The sequence below is a fragment of the Podarcis muralis genome, chromosome 6 (genome assembly GCF_964188315.1).
Source record: "Podarcis muralis chromosome 6, rPodMur119.hap1.1, whole genome shotgun sequence".
In the NCBI taxonomy this organism is placed as follows: domain Eukaryota; kingdom Metazoa; phylum Chordata; class Lepidosauria; order Squamata; family Lacertidae; genus Podarcis; species Podarcis muralis.
In genome coordinates this window covers 51913495-51928886 of record NC_135660.1, presented here as the reverse complement: position 1 = coordinate 51928886, position 15392 = coordinate 51913495, and the positions used below count along the sequence as shown (strand labels likewise).

Here is a 15392-nt window from a genome sequence, read left to right as displayed (position 1 = left end):
TTCTGGGTCGGAAGTTGACTGGTGCACGTTTGCGCCCCAGAACGAAACCGAACCAGATCAAAGGCGCGCCCCCAAATGCAACCAAGGCCTCCAGCTGCGACCGGGGCGCCCTGCTCTGAACCTGCCCTGCAGACTGAAAAGGGGGCGCGCGGACCCGGGGACGGCGCAAGACACAGGTTTTTAAGAACACACGTTCGGGACCGTGGCTTGGTGATCCGAAGTAAGACGAGAATGAGCCTCACAGTATCACAAGCACGCACCACCACCCCATTCAGAAGAGAACTACGCATGCGCACTCATTTCAACCATTTTTTTTTTTAAAGGAAAATCAGTGGGACGAGAGAGGAGACCTAAGGAAATAGAGGAGGGATGGAATGGGAGAGAGGCGAAAAAGCAAGGTGAGGCAGAAGTGCCAACTGGAATAAAATATGGGGGGGGGGCAGGTAAGCCACATCGATCACATGACGCAGTGCACAAACACTATTTGAGTGGGAATGCCCATCTACTTTGTGGCCACAAATATTTCCTTGTGGGGGCTGAATCCCCCACGGCCCCTAGGAGTTGGCTCCTATGAGGTGAGCTTAGTGGAAATGAAGCCCCATTTGGCTCAAGGGGTGTATAAACTGTCTGGAACTGAATTGGGCTGTTTGGGTGTGTGTAAAAGCAACGAGGGCTTAGCCCCCAGTTACATCCATGGAACCTATTTGCACGGCATTGGATCGCCCTCCGTGCGTCACGGAGAGGAACACAAGCCAGGTGCGCTTCCTTGGGAGTAAGTCTTATTGGAAGGATTTATTAGTCAACCAAGTATTGGAGCGGGCTAAAAGAGAGAGGGCGAGAGACGGCAGAGCCAGGGAGAAAAGCATTTTCTAGACACCAGGAGTGAAGGCGACCGAAGTCGTTCCAGCACCTACTTTGGGAAAGCGCCCGGTCAGCCCCGTCGCGGTCCTCCTCCTCCTCCTCCCCGCACCGCCTCCCCTAGCCTCCGCTTCCCGCTTTCCACCTCCGCCACTGTCACGTCCGCGACCTAGCTTTGCGCCCCCCCCCCCGGGTCCGTCCCATCGGGTCGCATCTTTTTTTGCGGAGGGGGGCGCAAAGTTGGTCCCCTCCCCGCCTTTGCGCTTTGCGCCCCCCCCCCCGGGGTCCGTCCCATCGGGTCGCATCTTTTTTTGCGCAGGGGGGCGCAAAGTTGGTCCCCTCCCCGCCTTCGGACGCCAGCGCCGGGCGCAGCAGCCGCAGCGCGGCCTGCGTAATCCGGGCGCACTTTAAAAGAGATGAATTAATAAAGCAAATGAGGACTTAATAATTCCGAGCGTCCTGCTTCTTATGGAAACGGGGGCGGAGGGGGGGTGGAGAGAGAGAGGGAGAGGGAGGGAGGGAGAGAGAGAAAAGTGCGCCCAAATTGTTTGCAGTGGATCAAGGCGAGCCGCCTTTTGCTTCACTTTCTTTATCTTAATTCCGACTTGAAAAGATATAATTATCTAGTTTGAACAGAGCTGCTATCAAATCCTTCTTTAGGCAGGGAAGGGGGAAGCTGGAGTGGGCTGCAGTGTTCTGAGCCGCTCGGTGGAGCCTGAGATAGCGAGTAATGAAGTTGTGGAGTCCTCAGATACAAAGGGCATTAACCTCATTAGCATGAAACCTTTTCTTCTAGCCATTGTGGGACTCTTTCAGACTCCTAATCCCCCCTATTTTCAAAGCTTGGTTTGTAATAAAGCTTTTAGGGGTTTCCCTCCCCCCCCCCCAAAGCTAATAGCATTCTCTGAAGATTTTATTGCTGTTACGCTACATAGGACGCTTAATATATATTTTTTCTTCTTCTCCCCTTTCCTTCAATCTCCTCTCTCTCCCCCCTTTTTTTGCGGTTTAAGGGAAGAAAGAGGGGAAATTTATTTATTTATTTATTTATTTATCCGAAGCGAGAAGCTCCTGCATCTCGCAGAGGGGGAAAAATAAGCTGTTCCCCCCAAAAAATATATTAAAAAATCAAGATAGGAAACCATTTCGAGGACTAAAGCCTAGGAAGATGGGTAATGTGTGGAGAGGTTTTTTAAAAAAAGGAAATGAAATGAAACAATTGTTTATTTTATAGCAGGGAATTTATTTTTAAGGTGCTAAAGAAATCAAACTCCCGTGGCCCGATTTTATTGGAAGAGGAGTTTTAAAAGGGAGAGACAGAGAAGGAGGAGGAGGAGAAAGGCTGGGGGAGGGGAAAGAATGAGAGATGAAGGAGGAGGAGGAGAAAGAGAAAGAGAAAGGCGAAGAGAAGTTTACCTTAGGAGTTTGGCTCCTAGATGTGGAGTGGGAAGCGGCGGGGTTGAAGGGACAGAAGAGGGAATTTCTCCCAGGGCACCTTCTCTTTCTCACTGCTCTCTGGGTGGAAAGTCACCCATTAGGATCGAAAGGAGAAACAAAGAACGGTCATTATAATTATTATGATTAAGCATCATCATTGTTTTTTAAAGGCCTGAAAAAGAAAAGAACCCGACCCGGACCTTTTAAACCGAATTTCCATAGCGCCATATACTGGACAAGCACGTGCGCGGAATGCCTAATCTGAACTTTCAAGGCAGGATGCTGAACAAAGCTGGTATTTTCGCGACGCATTGTAACTTCGCCTTATCACAGTGTAAAGGGTAGTCAGATTGTCCTAAATTATGTCCAACTAGCCCCCCTGGATCCACGGATTAAGAGATTAAAGGAGACCACTGGGCAATGGCTCCTCTTTCCCCTTCATATTCCTGGTATGATAATTGCCTAAACTGATTTGCACTTCGACAAAAAAGTCTTTGTAGCTGGAACACTGCAGACGAGGTTTGCGCTGTCAATGGAAAGAAAACTGATTAATGCAGCCTATCAGGCTAAGGAGCAAATGAAGCATGAATTAATTTTTTTGTTGGGGGGGGAGGGGAAAAAACCAACAACCTGGGGCACCCCAGAAAGCCAGCTAGCTTCCTCAAGGATTAGGGGAAACTTTTTACCCTTTTCTTTTTCAAGTTGGCAACCCTCCCTTCCCCTTCCTATGTCCCCACCTCGCTCTCTCTCGGAAAGTATAAACATTAATACGACAAGGAAACAAATAAAAATCCTACCAGCTTCTCCTGCTTCCAAGGAATACTTGCAAGCCTGCTACAGCTGCGGAACGCCTCGTTTTAGACTTGCTTCTAAAGCGTCGGGCTACGCTTATCCTAAAAACATGCCAGAAGCAGCGCAATCCTATCCGCGTCTACTCAACAGTAAGCCCCACTGAGTCAGACCCGGGACGCATTCTCAAGTTAAGTGAGTGTAAAGCTGCAGGAAGTTCGGGTGGAACGGAAAAGAGTTCAGTCGCGTGTGTTGGAGGCGAGGTTAAAAAGAAGGAACGGAACCGCGACGCCAGGTTTTAAAGAAAGAAAAATGACCAAATGAGCTCTATAACCCCCCCCCCCGCTTAATGCGGAAGTAAATTCGCGTTGATTCAAGTGGAGCCTCCGATTTAACGAAGCTGTCCTTGACTAATAGGTACCTGGACTCGCCAGCAGAGCGATCAACAAGCCAGTGTCAGAGAGTATTTGGATTTCTACCGGAACTAAAACAGCAGCTATGCAAACGCGCCCACGAAGGTGAGCCCATTTATTTCCAGGAAAGATTACTTCCGATTACTGTGATTTGATAGGAATACAATCACGGGGCCCTTTCACACACACACACTCAAGCAAACCCGAGTTTGCCACCGCGTAGGCGCTGCACAGTCAGGGCAGGCAGCTAATTCTGACTTTCTGGTGCCTGCACGTGCATGGCACACGAATTCACACCCACACGTTTTCGTGAAATCCATAATTCATTTTTAGATGCACACTTAGAAATTTAGTTGGGCCGGTTCTGACATACTGTAGAAAAAGTCCTCCGTTTGCTCTGGGAACGGTTTGGGGGAGGAATGCGTTTGATGGTCAGGGTGAGGAGATCTCTATTGGGCTTCCCTGTTATTTAAACGTCTCCGGAGGGGTAGCTGCCTGTTGCTAGCATCAAATCAAGGTCATCGGGTCTATGGGCCAGCAGAGAAGAGATAAGTGGCAGGGACTTAACCTTTCCGAAGGGAAAAACTGTGCTTAAAGTTGTTAGGCCATATTGATAAATCTTTATTGACAAAATATTGACATTGAGATACTTCTTGGAAGTATATAGTGTGTTAGAATTCTAACAAATTAAACACAAAAAACACAAAAATATTTACATTCTGGTAAAGAAGACATTAAGGAAACATTTGTCATTTTTAGTAGCTCTATAATCTTGGATCATCAACATCAGTGCTTGAAATTTGTCCCCAATGAAAACGGGCCGGGGTCGAAATGATTTCTACAGAGGGATCTGCAAGATCCCTTGCTCCTTCTGAAGTCCTGCGGGAGTTTGAGTACAAACCCCCATCCAAGGAGGAGGGGAATTAAAAGGAGGAATCGAAGTTTTAGAATGTGGGGACTAGTTTCTTTAAATCTCTCTTTTTATTATTGTCTGTTTTTGCAGCAAAAGTTCCCTTCCCCACCCCTCCACCCTCAACAACCCATCCCCTTTTTTCTTCTTCAAAGGTTATATCCATTGGGGGGAGGGGGAAGCAAAAACAAAATTAAAAAAATAAAATAAAAAATTAGAATTTGTTACCGCTACTTCATTGAGTTTTCACAACCACGTTGACGCCAGAAGTTATCATAAAAAGGTTTACAGACTGCACAGTTTCTCGTAAAATAAATTTAAAAAGCACACAGAACCTGTCTCTGAGGAGGGGAGGGGGAAAGCGCAGTTCATGTCTGACTTTAGGGACCATTAAAAAAAAAAGGCCCTACCCCCCTCCTTCTTCTTCCCCCTCCCTCGAGGTTTTTAAAAATTTTAAAAAGAAAGCATGCAGTTCAAGTTTCTCTGAAACAGGTGTGTCGATTTTGGCTGGGTATGGGATCCTCTCTCCTAAAAGCCTGGGAGACACTCAGAATCATCATTAATAAGAACAAAATCCCTCGTCAACTGCAAAGTGTCCCGGTACGGTTGCGTGTGAATGCGATCCCTTTAAAAATTTGGAGCGATCTGAGTTCGAATGGCGAGAAACGGAATATTGGTCAATCACCTCGTCTTGGTGGTTTGGCTTTGATTGACAGATTCCCCTCCCCCCCCTTCTCTTTTTTGCGCTTAAAACAAAATTGTACCAGAGCAGGACCAGCCAAGGTCCCCACCCTTGATGGACTGACTTCTGGGCTGGCTTAAACTGGCCGGCCGGCTCTCGCCCCCTCTCAAACTGCCCCTCTCTAAAACAGAAACAAAAACAAACAAAAACAGGAAAACAGAAAAACGAGAATCGCCTGGTGGGATCCAGCCGGTTTGCTGTCCCTCGCCCTGGCCGCGCCACTCACTTTCCTGCGGTTGTCGCGAGCCTTTAACACTTGAGTTGTTCGTGGGAAAGTCTGTTAAGTGCCAGCCGGGAGTTTTGCCGCCGCCGCCGCTTCGTCGTCGTCGTCTTTTTATTATTACTATTATTTGTGTGTGTTTTTTAAAGTGGGAGATGATTTAATCGTCCGACGTGACGTCGATCTCCTCCGGGCTGGCTTGTTTGGTGGCGATCCTCCACCGGTTAATATGATGAGTCCCCTTTTTCTTTTGTTGGGAGTCCGAGCCTTCCTCTTCTAACTTCTGCCGCTTGAACTTTGTCCTTCGGTTCTGAAACCAAACTTTTACCTGCAGAAAGGGAAACAACACAGGCAGGGCTGTCAGCTCCCGGGCGGCGGATGTGCGTGGCCTAAGGGTCTCTCTCTCTCTCTCTCTCTCTCTCTCTCTCTCTCTCTCTCTCTCTCTCTCTCTCTGACACACACACACACACACACATACACACACAACACAAGGGGCGGTTTCTGCACCTTTACCGGGTCCACTGCAGAAAGAGAATAAGCCTCGCTTCGGAAACAGGTCTCCTGATGGTTTACACCAGGTAGACATGTCTGTCTCGGGTAAAATGAACACAGCATAGCAGCAGTGGGACGTTCTCGCCCTAGCAGCACCCACTAACCCGGCAACAACGACCCTCTGCGCGTGAACTCAGTAGGGGTTATTGTGATGATTATTTAATGTATTTGTCTCTTTTCTCCCCAAGCAGGAATTCAAGGCGGCTTACAACAGTTAAAAATCTTCATTATAAAACGCAAAGCGCTAAAACAAACTAATTGCTTCTGAGTAATTAGGCATAAGGTCGGGTTTGAAATAGATTTTTTTTTTAAAAAAAAAGTATTTAGGTCAGGCACTCCAAGCTTCCTAATTTCCCCTCCCTGACTTCGATACCTTCTCCTTGGAAGTGCCATGTGGCCACGCAGTGCGATCCTATGGCTGTTGGCTTGGAAGGGGCCGGGCTGTGTTCAGTCTGCTGTTAAGCAATCGCGTGGACTAAGCACAGCTCTGTTCAGATTCGGAGAATCCTCTGGCTATAGCGGGACTGGAGGAGATGTGGCGTTTCTCGCCTGCTTTGCATGCTTACTGGGAAGTAAACGCCATATAAATTAATGGGACTTCCTGTTGCTTAGACAGACAATGCCCGGATCAAAGGCAATCTCGTTGACTTCACGGGAGCTCACCTCCTGCCTCGCCTAGGACTCAGTTAAGCCGCAGTAATTGGGGTTTTAAGACTAATCCCCCACTTTGAGCGCAGCCCTTGGAAATGCGCCCCCACTGATTTCAACTTAGGACTGCAGCTTTTCACCCCGATTCTGAACTCATTTGTGGCATTACATTCCATATGAAATCAATAAGGGTTCACGTCCCAGGATAAAAACGACAACAAATCGTTTAGGATCATCGTGCCGATGCATTGGAAATCCAAGCATCTCGCTTCAGCTCCGCTGTGGATCGCAATGGGGGGAACTGGATTTTGAATTTCAGTGTAAACAAATGACTACAGTGGAGATCTGGCTTTACTCCGAAGCAGAGGCTACAGCTATGGCGATCCTCTCTTTTTGCACGCGGTGGCCCCGTCGCGCTGAGAGCCGGAAGTGTAACTATGGAGACGCGAAGGCGGGGCGCGGCCCAGACAAGGAGCCTCTCCCTTTTCCCTCCCCAGGTGCAGGCAGCCCTCGTGTGCAGAGGTTTACACGCGATCTGGAACCCCAGAAGATCCTGCCGGCGTCTCCGCCGTGGATGTATTTCCGCTCAGCTCAGGAGAACACCGAGTCTATGCTCCTCCACTTACTTACTCCAGAGTAGTCATTAGAGCCCATCCTAATGCCTGGGGGATCTGCAACTTATAGGCAGCGCACGTCTGATCTTCCTTATAACCCCAGTCAACCCGTAGGCCCAAAGGCTGCACTCGGAAACAAGTCCCCTAGCCTTAAAAAGCGATTTTACTGCCAGATAAGTTCGCTTGTTTACTGTATAGCCTTACATTCCGATCCTAAATAAGTTTGCTTGGAAACGAGCCCCGTGGACTCAGCCAGACTGACTTCCATTGTGAGCAGAAATTGAGATCGCCCCACTGGGCAATCCGTGCCCATTCCCATATGCACGCAGGTCTCTATATACAGCCTTCAAATTTAGACCGTCTGTCTGGCTTTAGAAAGACGTTGTGCATGTGATCTACTAGCAGAAAGGACAATATTTTGTGGCGTCCCGCCCCCCCCCTCTCCGCATCTGTATGTGGGTGATCTGCCACTCTGTGGCAGTCAGGTCTGCACGATGCTCCTATACATATATGCATTGCAATGTACACTTTTTCTGCAGATGTGAACCCATTCGCCCATACTATCTGCTACAGATGCGTTTTAGAAACACCGCACGTACCCCGACTCGCTTTGCTCTCACACGTGTATTCCGTGCACCTATGAATGGTGCGTGTGTGAATGCCGTGTCCCGGTCTCTCCTCTCAAGCTCACATATTTCCTCTCCAGGCAGCTCTCTCTTGATACTCGTGTCAACTGCACTTTGCATTACAAACGGTGGGATTGAGAAGGACATTGAGAGTTCTAAGGGCATTTCCCCCTTCACCGCCCTCAAATATTAATCGCATCGGCAGCCATTCGAAATCAAGCAATTAACCAAACCGAGATGGTTGCATTTTTTTAATCTTCACCACCACTTATCTCATAACCGGTTTTATATAAATTTAACGTCCGTATTTATAAACTCCTGGCTGTAAAACTGGTCTTTAAAACCTACAATAAGGATATATTTTCCTAAGGAGCTGAACCCGGTTTCAGGTTTTAAAGGTGGAGGGGGGGGGACTATTCAACCTTAATTAAATATAATAAAAGGGGGAAGCTGAAGAGCTGCGTTAATTAAGTAGGAGGTTCGAATTTGCCTGCTCTAAATCGACGTGTCTTTTGTACCCCGAGCCTGCCTACCTCGTCATCAAAGGGGCAAGAAGGACATATTTCCCGGTGATGCTTCGGTGACAGCGGCCCGGGTTGCAAGCCATATGGGGAAGTCCTTCAAGTATCTCGGGGAAGGGGGTGGGAAGAAGGGAGAAGGGAAGCCCCCTACGAATTTGCTTTGGCTCGCCTAAATCTGAATTAAACATAACCAGCTGACCCTGTCAGTCATTTAATTGCAGATCTTATTGATCCCGAAATTATCTCCAAAGAGAGAGGGACACACACACACACACACACACACACACGATCCTCGTTGCGGCCAAAGGTAAACACTGTTCGGCTTTTTTTTTTTTTTTTTTTTTTTAAGCACTTTCTGCTCTGATTCGGCCTGAAAATGCCTGATAAAGACGCTGCCGGTAAAGGGAGGGGAGGACGTAAATCCGAAAACGGGACCATTTTAATAAGCTCCTTTAACCCGCTTCGCTGCCCCTTCAGAAGCCCTTCGCTGCCAGACGCCCCCCACCCTTCCCTCTCCCCACATCTCGGCCGCATTTTCATATTCTTAAAAAAAAAAAAAGCCTCCCATTTAAAATAGCTGAGCGGGGGGATATACAAGGGCGAGTTTAATTCGCTTTTCAGTTTGCTAATTGAAGGGGACGACGGTTCATTTCTCCACGCCTGGTCTCCAAAGGGGCGCTCGTTTTGTCGGGGGCTGGAGGCCTGACACGGCCACAATAGACCCCGACCAGCTTCGGAATCAAGCGGGACAAAGACCACCTTAAATACGGCCTTTGCCAGTGGAAATCAGGCTGTGACCAGGCCCTTGTTCGGCGAACCTCATCAAAGGGGCGACCCATTTACTGGGGGTTTTGTTAGGGGAGACATCTTTAAAACAAAAGGCCCGGCCCTCTTTAAGGCGCCCCCAAAGAAAGGCAGGAAAAGGGGACAGGGGGGGGAGAGAGAGAGAGAATGAAGGGGGGGCCGAAAGTGTTACAACTTAATCCGACCAAAGAACGTTACTGTTTACTGGGAACTTTGAACTAAGCTGCGCCTATTTTTCCTTCTTCTCTGCCTTGCTCCCCCCTCTTCGCTTCCTTGAAATGCAGAGCCCCGGAGAGAACATTCCTTTCGAAATAGCCCCGGCGTCTTGGAAAGAGAGAAAAGCGTTTGGAAAAGGCCATCGAACTTCTGTTAAGGGAGGAGAGCAGTAACAAAAGCCTCTGAAAATCGAGATATTTGAAAAGTGGGGGGGGGGGAGGCCAGAGACGGAGCCCCTCAAGCAAACAAACAAACAGAAAAGAAGAACGACGGCATGCATCCTAAACAAAAAACCCGAGCAGCCAAACCAACCATCTGGTTTGAAACGTACGCACATATATACAGCAAGGCAGCTGGGCAGTCGAACAGATTAATTTGATCTGATCTCGCGCGCGCACACACTGCAAGGTTCACACAATTGATCTTTCTGCCTGGCACACTCTCCAAGAAACGAGCGCAAGTCTCATCTGGGCGACTGTCAAACAACGCCATTCTTCCCATCGCCGGATCGCCCTCCGCACCAGCTTTTTGATGTGGCCTCCCCCCTCCCTCCCCAAACCTTATCATTCTATTTCACTGGCACAATTTGCTGGAGGCTCAGCGGGACATACGCCGTTGGCAGGGAAGGGCTTCAAAAAAGAAAAGGGGGGAGACAACGACCAATATTGCCAGCCCCCGGGAAATAAACCGCCCGGTCCGCAGCACAGTTAAAGACGGGGGTTTTAAAGCGGTTTTGTTGCTCTGATGCAAAAATGCAGGGGTTTTTGGGGGCGCCCAGTTAACACGCAAAGAACTTTGCGGCTAACACGGTTGTTGGGGCATAAGCTTTCCTGGACTCAAGCCCGCTTCATCAAACTGAACACGTGAGTGTGTGTAGATAAATATTTATCACACATTTAAAATGCGTAGTATTTAACGTCGGGCTGGGTCAATAGAACGTCACTAGAAAGTATTCGAAACACTTTCGCTCAGAGTCTACTTCTACCGAAATGGAACGGAATGTATTCAGGTTGGGACTGTGAAAGGGTTTAATTATTGTTAATTTGGTGTAAATGGGGGAATGGATTAAACTATATGGAGTTAACTGTATGGAGGAACCTACTTTCAATTTCAGAAGTAAACAAGGCGGGGGGGGGGAGAACTCCCAACTTTCCGCTTGAGGTCTCTCTGTCTATAGTTTGAAATCGTTTAAATCCTACATTCAGGAAAAAAAACACAACGAACAGCACCCATTTCCCAAACCAAGTCTGCTCCTCGAATAACAAAGCAAACGCTCCCTTTGCACTGCGCAGTTTCACAAACTATAAAACCAAACCAAACCAAAAATCGATTGGATAGTTCTCAGCGATAAACACACATTAAATATTTCAAAACTCCTCATTTTCTTTAATTAAATGGAGTTCAATTTAGAAATGCAATTTATTTCTCCGCCTTTAAATTTGACCCTGGATAATCCCAACGGTACGATCCGGAAGCTATTTAAACCAAACTACCTTGATAGAAGATTGATAAAAATCTTGTTCATGCCGCTGGGGCGAAATATCCTGTTACTTTGGCTTAAACAGGTAGCCTCTAGATCTACAATAATAATAATAATGGACATAACATACATTTTTCTAATACAGTAACAATACCAATAAGACTCCACGAGCTTTCTGAAACAAAACAAGACAAATCTTTGGGAAAAGATCCAGAATGCTTTTGTGATGCGGAGGAAAGAAAGAATCGCGGCAGCCAACACACAGGGACAGAGTTTAGAATTCCCACGTTAGCCTACACCTCTATCTTCTTACACGTGAACCTGGCTTCTCCCGCCCCCCGCAGCCCTTGCAGACTCAACCCAGGGCGGTGGGGGTTTGTTCAGAGGCCCGGGCCTTGTCTTTGAGCGCGCGCCGGAGCGGCCTGCCGGGTAGAGACGCTCGCTCGCTCCTCCTGCACCTCACCTGAGTTTCTGTGAGACTGAGGCTGTGCGCCAGTTGCTTCCTCTCGGCCCCTACGACGTAGTGATTTTTCTCAAAAGCGTGCTCCAGTCTCAGTAACTGGGAAGGGGAAAAGGCGGTGCGGATCCGTTTGGGCTTCCTGGCTAGTGCATTGTGCAAGAGGAAACTCTCCGGGCTGGTTTCATTGCCTGGATTCCGAGACACAAAAAAAAAGACATTCATGAGCCAAGCAAGCCTACTTATTAGCATTGTGCATCTCTAATCGAAGGTGGAGGGGGGGAGGGGAGGGGGGAACTTGAAGCGGAATGTCTTCCCATTATTTTAAACCTTTCTGTCTTTGGCACCTCTGCTTGGAAGTGATTTCCCTACTTAACATGTGCTTAAATTCTCACCCAGCAGACTGACTTTTTTTGGGGGGGGGAGGGAAAGAGAGCGAGAGAGAGACAAAAGGTGCAGACCCTGCAAGATCAGAACGAAACTAACATTCACTCAGAGAATGTCTCCCAGGGAAGAAAGCGACGGAGAGGAAATGCCAATTGGTCGGCTTCATATATCTTTTTTAAAAAACAAAAACTCTGGGTATTTGAATGAACGCGTGAGGGGGGTAGGTGTGCAAGGGGGAGGGGGGACAGCTGACTTCCGATTAAGGGGGAAAGAGCCCCCTCAATACAAGAAAGCAACTAATTATTTCACAAGAAATTAATCTCGCCAACATTCAGCGAGCTAAGGAGGAGAATTCGCAACCATCTTCTAGGAAACCCCAATTTCGAAAAATGGCACCCCCCTCTTCATCCAAGGAGTTTCCTATCATCCTATTCTGACACCGCCTTTTACATGCAGGTAGTTACTTAAAAATAAAATAAAAATCCGCACAAGAACCATCTTTTCGAAGACCTGCACCAGGTATAAAGTCGCCACCTTCAACTGCCTTGAAAAGTTCCAGCAGAAAGAGCTGCTTTGGCGAACATCTGACAAAGCAAAAAGATCCAGACTCATCCTTTTAAATGGGAATGGGGGCTGAAAATGGGAGAAGAAGAGGGCGGGGGCTCTCTTTCCAATGCCCACAGAGCCGCCGCGTTTGTCATCTGTCAATTGCTGGAAGAGTTTCCTCGCCAGGCTTTTTGCAGAGACACCCGCCATCCCCACAATCGCTCTACCTATTTTTGCGCCTCGGTCGTTTCATCCGACGCGGGGCCACAATAACAAGGCAGGCAAATCCCTCCTTTGCGATGGAGCCTCCTTCAGAAAGCTGCTCACGACAGCGGGGGAAATGACTGGGTGAACGAAACCCCTCATTTCCCACCGAGAGGTTATAACGATAATACTAATAACCCTAATCGACTCTCTCCCTCCCTTCCCTCCCCCCTCTCCGTCCCCTATTCTTGGAAACCATTCCATTTCAAAAGAGGTGCTTGCATGGATTCCCAACCCCTTTGGTTACTCCTTATTGCACTTTGTAAATTTAATTGATTGGGGGGGGACTTAGCAAGGAAGTTAGTAAGACTAGTGGGATACAAACAAACTCGGTTTCTGGGTCCCCAGAAGCTCCAGGTCTTAGCAGGACAACTGTGGGGTAAGAGGCAGGTAGGAGGGTCTCCTTTGACTGAGTGCGGGCCACACTTCCTTATCACCCTTCAAACTCGTTTTTATAACGTTTGGCTTCCCGAAGACAAACGGCTTGCGCTCTCTCTCTCTCCTCTCTTTCTCTCTCCTGCATGGGGGGGGGGGGGACACACGAAAGCAATATTCTAGCCCTGCCCGTTTGTGCTCTCTCTCCTGTTAGTTTGTCCGTGTAAACCATGGAAAAGTGAAAGGAAGAAAGTTATTTCTGTACAAAATCTTTTTCCAATTCTTGCCTTGTTTTCGTTATTCTTTTTTTCTGGAAGATGGTCGGGGTGGGCTTATGGGAGAGGCAAAAAATAAAATAAAAAATTGGGGAAATATTCCAGTGCGATCCCTTTTAAAACAAAAACCACTGAGAATTTAGGAGTCATTGACTTCAAACTGAGCGTTCTTTCCCAGTAAAGTTTCACTGGAGCGTGAATGAGATGGCAGCTTCGGAAGTGCCTTGGAACGGCGATCGGTTTTGTTCCCAAGAAATAAAAGGGGAGCCCATTTTTCTTTTAAAAAAATTAAACCACCATTAACTCTGCAATTTAGCCTTGTTTTGGGCTGTCTTGGGAGCCTCTCAAAGAAAGCTTCGCTCTTTGACTTGACTCCACATTTCTCCGCTGAAGTCGACTTTGGTTGGGAGGTTAAAAGGAGAAATTTACCTGCGAGGTTTTTCTTTAAATCATTTTAAAGTCATAAAGAGAATCGTTTCTGCCCCGCCAACTCCTGCTTTTAGTATTGTCAACCCCCCTTTCCCCCTGTTGTCTCTCTACCTGCCTTTCGGTTCTTATTTTTCTCACAAGACCTTCGGTTGCTAATTCACTGGAGGGGGGTTGTCCTCTTGAACTCACTCTTTAGGGAAGATTGATTTTTAAAAAAAGTTTCAAGGAACGGGCTGCAGAGACCGACTCACTCCTGAAGCCCCTCGTTCCATAACGATCCTCCTGAAGGGGATCAGGGAGACTGCGGAGGGAATCCATTAGACCAAACTGAGGGAGGGTTACACTGCCTGCCCCTTGATCCCAACCCTTCCGACAATCGCTCAAGTTAATAACATTCTAAAAAAGAGCACAAACTCGAATTCGCTTCCTCTGCAAATAGTCGCCTTTGCAACGGAACTAAGAGGTTCAGAATTTCTGCCCCCTCCCCCAGCCCCACACAGACACCCCTCCACGCCCATCCTCAACTCTCTTTTCGTTGCGTCGCCTAGACAAACGGCCTTTGGAAAAAGAGACATTTCCTTTCCCATTTTCTCTGCCTTGGTCGGAGAGATTTCTGCACTTTTCCGGGTCTTCCCGACCCTTTTCCCTCCCTCCAATATGTGCAATAGGAAATCCAGCAGCTGAGGGGGTGGGGCAACCCCCTCCGTCCGGCCCTTACCTTGGAACCGATGACCCAGATATCTGTATCGGTGTATTAGCCAGGGGTAGAAAGTAGAGGGGTCCCTTTGCTGCGACGCAAAGAGCGGGTGCGGGGAGTGCGAGGCCGGCAGCGGGTGCGCGGCCAGGGCGTGAGGCGGAGGCACCGGGTGCACCGGGACGGCGGCCGGATTGGGCGGGTGCGAGACGGCCTCTGCGAAGACCAAGTCCGGGTTGGAGTAGACGCCGCGGCCGCCCGAGTGGAAGCCGTTGAGGAAAGGGTTCATGGGGCTTGCGTTGGCATAGCTCAGCGCCGCCGGCCGGATGGGATCCTCGGCGCGGGAGGCGGGCAACGCAGGGCTGTCTTTGGCCACCAGAGACTCGATGGTGAAGCAGCGCTTCGGCGCCGGTTGAAACATCCTGGCGGCCAAGCGCCCGGCACCGGGGCCTCCGGGCGGCGGGCGCGCCCTCCGCTGCGCCCGCGGCTCCTCCTCGGAGGCGTCGAGGTCCGGCAGAGACGATCGGGGCGCCGGGCCCGCCTAGATCCAGAGTCTGGCAGCCGGGCAGCCGCCCGCGGTGGCAGCGGCAGCAGCAAGAGAGCCGTGCGGCCACATGGAGAGGCGAGCGCCCTGCAAAGCTCTGCGCTCACTTCATCCGCCCGACGGGAAAGCGAAGTGGGGAAGAGAAAAAGTTGCTGGGCGAAGTTCTGCCTTTCTTCTTTTGGCCCCCTTCTTCTCCTCCTCCGCCTCCTCCTCCCTTCCCTCCCGCACCTCCGTCTTGTCCTTTTTTGTGCAGCGCCCAAGGCGGCCCCGGCGAGGTCCAGCGGCAATCCAGCGAGAACGAGGCGAGAGCGCGAGCGAGCGAGCGAGCTTGCGATCGGGTCCCTTTGCCCAGAGTGGTGCAAACGATTTGTTAGTTCATGAGCCTAATTAGTGCCGAGGATCACATAAACAGCTTCCTCTGAAGCCTGGTAAATGGCTTGATGATTGGTCGCTATTACTCGCCCGGAGGTGGAAGGGGGAGACTCTTTAAAGTGCGTCAGAGGGGAGAGGCGAACTTGTGGCCGGCGCGATCCTGGAGGGATGGATCCGGGCCCGGACTGGAATGGACTCCACCGCTCTGTGCCGGGCGAG

The 15392-nt window shown here is 49.2% G+C and overlaps 1 protein-coding gene across 1 annotated transcript; it reads right to left on the bottom strand.

Moving 5' to 3' along the window:
- Nucleotides 1–4102: 4102 nt before the first annotated feature.
- EMX2 (empty spiracles homeobox 2) lies at nt 4103–15376 on the bottom strand. Its single transcript, XM_028730119.2, has 3 exons — nt 14282–15376; nt 11294–11478; nt 4103–5697 (listed from the first exon to the last, which is right to left on the bottom strand). The coding sequence occupies exons 1-3, from the start codon at nt 14676–14678 to the stop codon at nt 5530–5532; spliced, it is 750 nt and encodes a 249-aa protein (XP_028585952.1). The 5' UTR covers nt 14679–15376; the 3' UTR covers nt 4103–5529.
- Between the last annotated feature and the right edge of the window lie 16 nt (nt 15377–15392).

What these genes read in the sequence shown, in the direction of transcription:
- EMX2 (XM_028730119.2), bottom strand. Translation starts at nt 14,678, where the DNA reads ATGTTTCAACCGGCGCCGAAGCGCTGCTTCACCATCGAGTCTCTGGTG. An exon ending in TCTGGGTCATCGGTTCCAAG is followed by an intron (nt 11,479 to 14,281) that starts GTAAGGGCCGGA and finishes CTCGGAATCCAG; the next exon opens with GCAATGAAACCAGCCCGGAG. An exon ending in TCAGTCTCACAGAAACTCAG is followed by an intron (nt 5,698 to 11,293) that starts GTGAGGTGCAGG and finishes CCCTTTCTGCAG; the next exon opens with GTAAAAGTTTGGTTTCAGAA.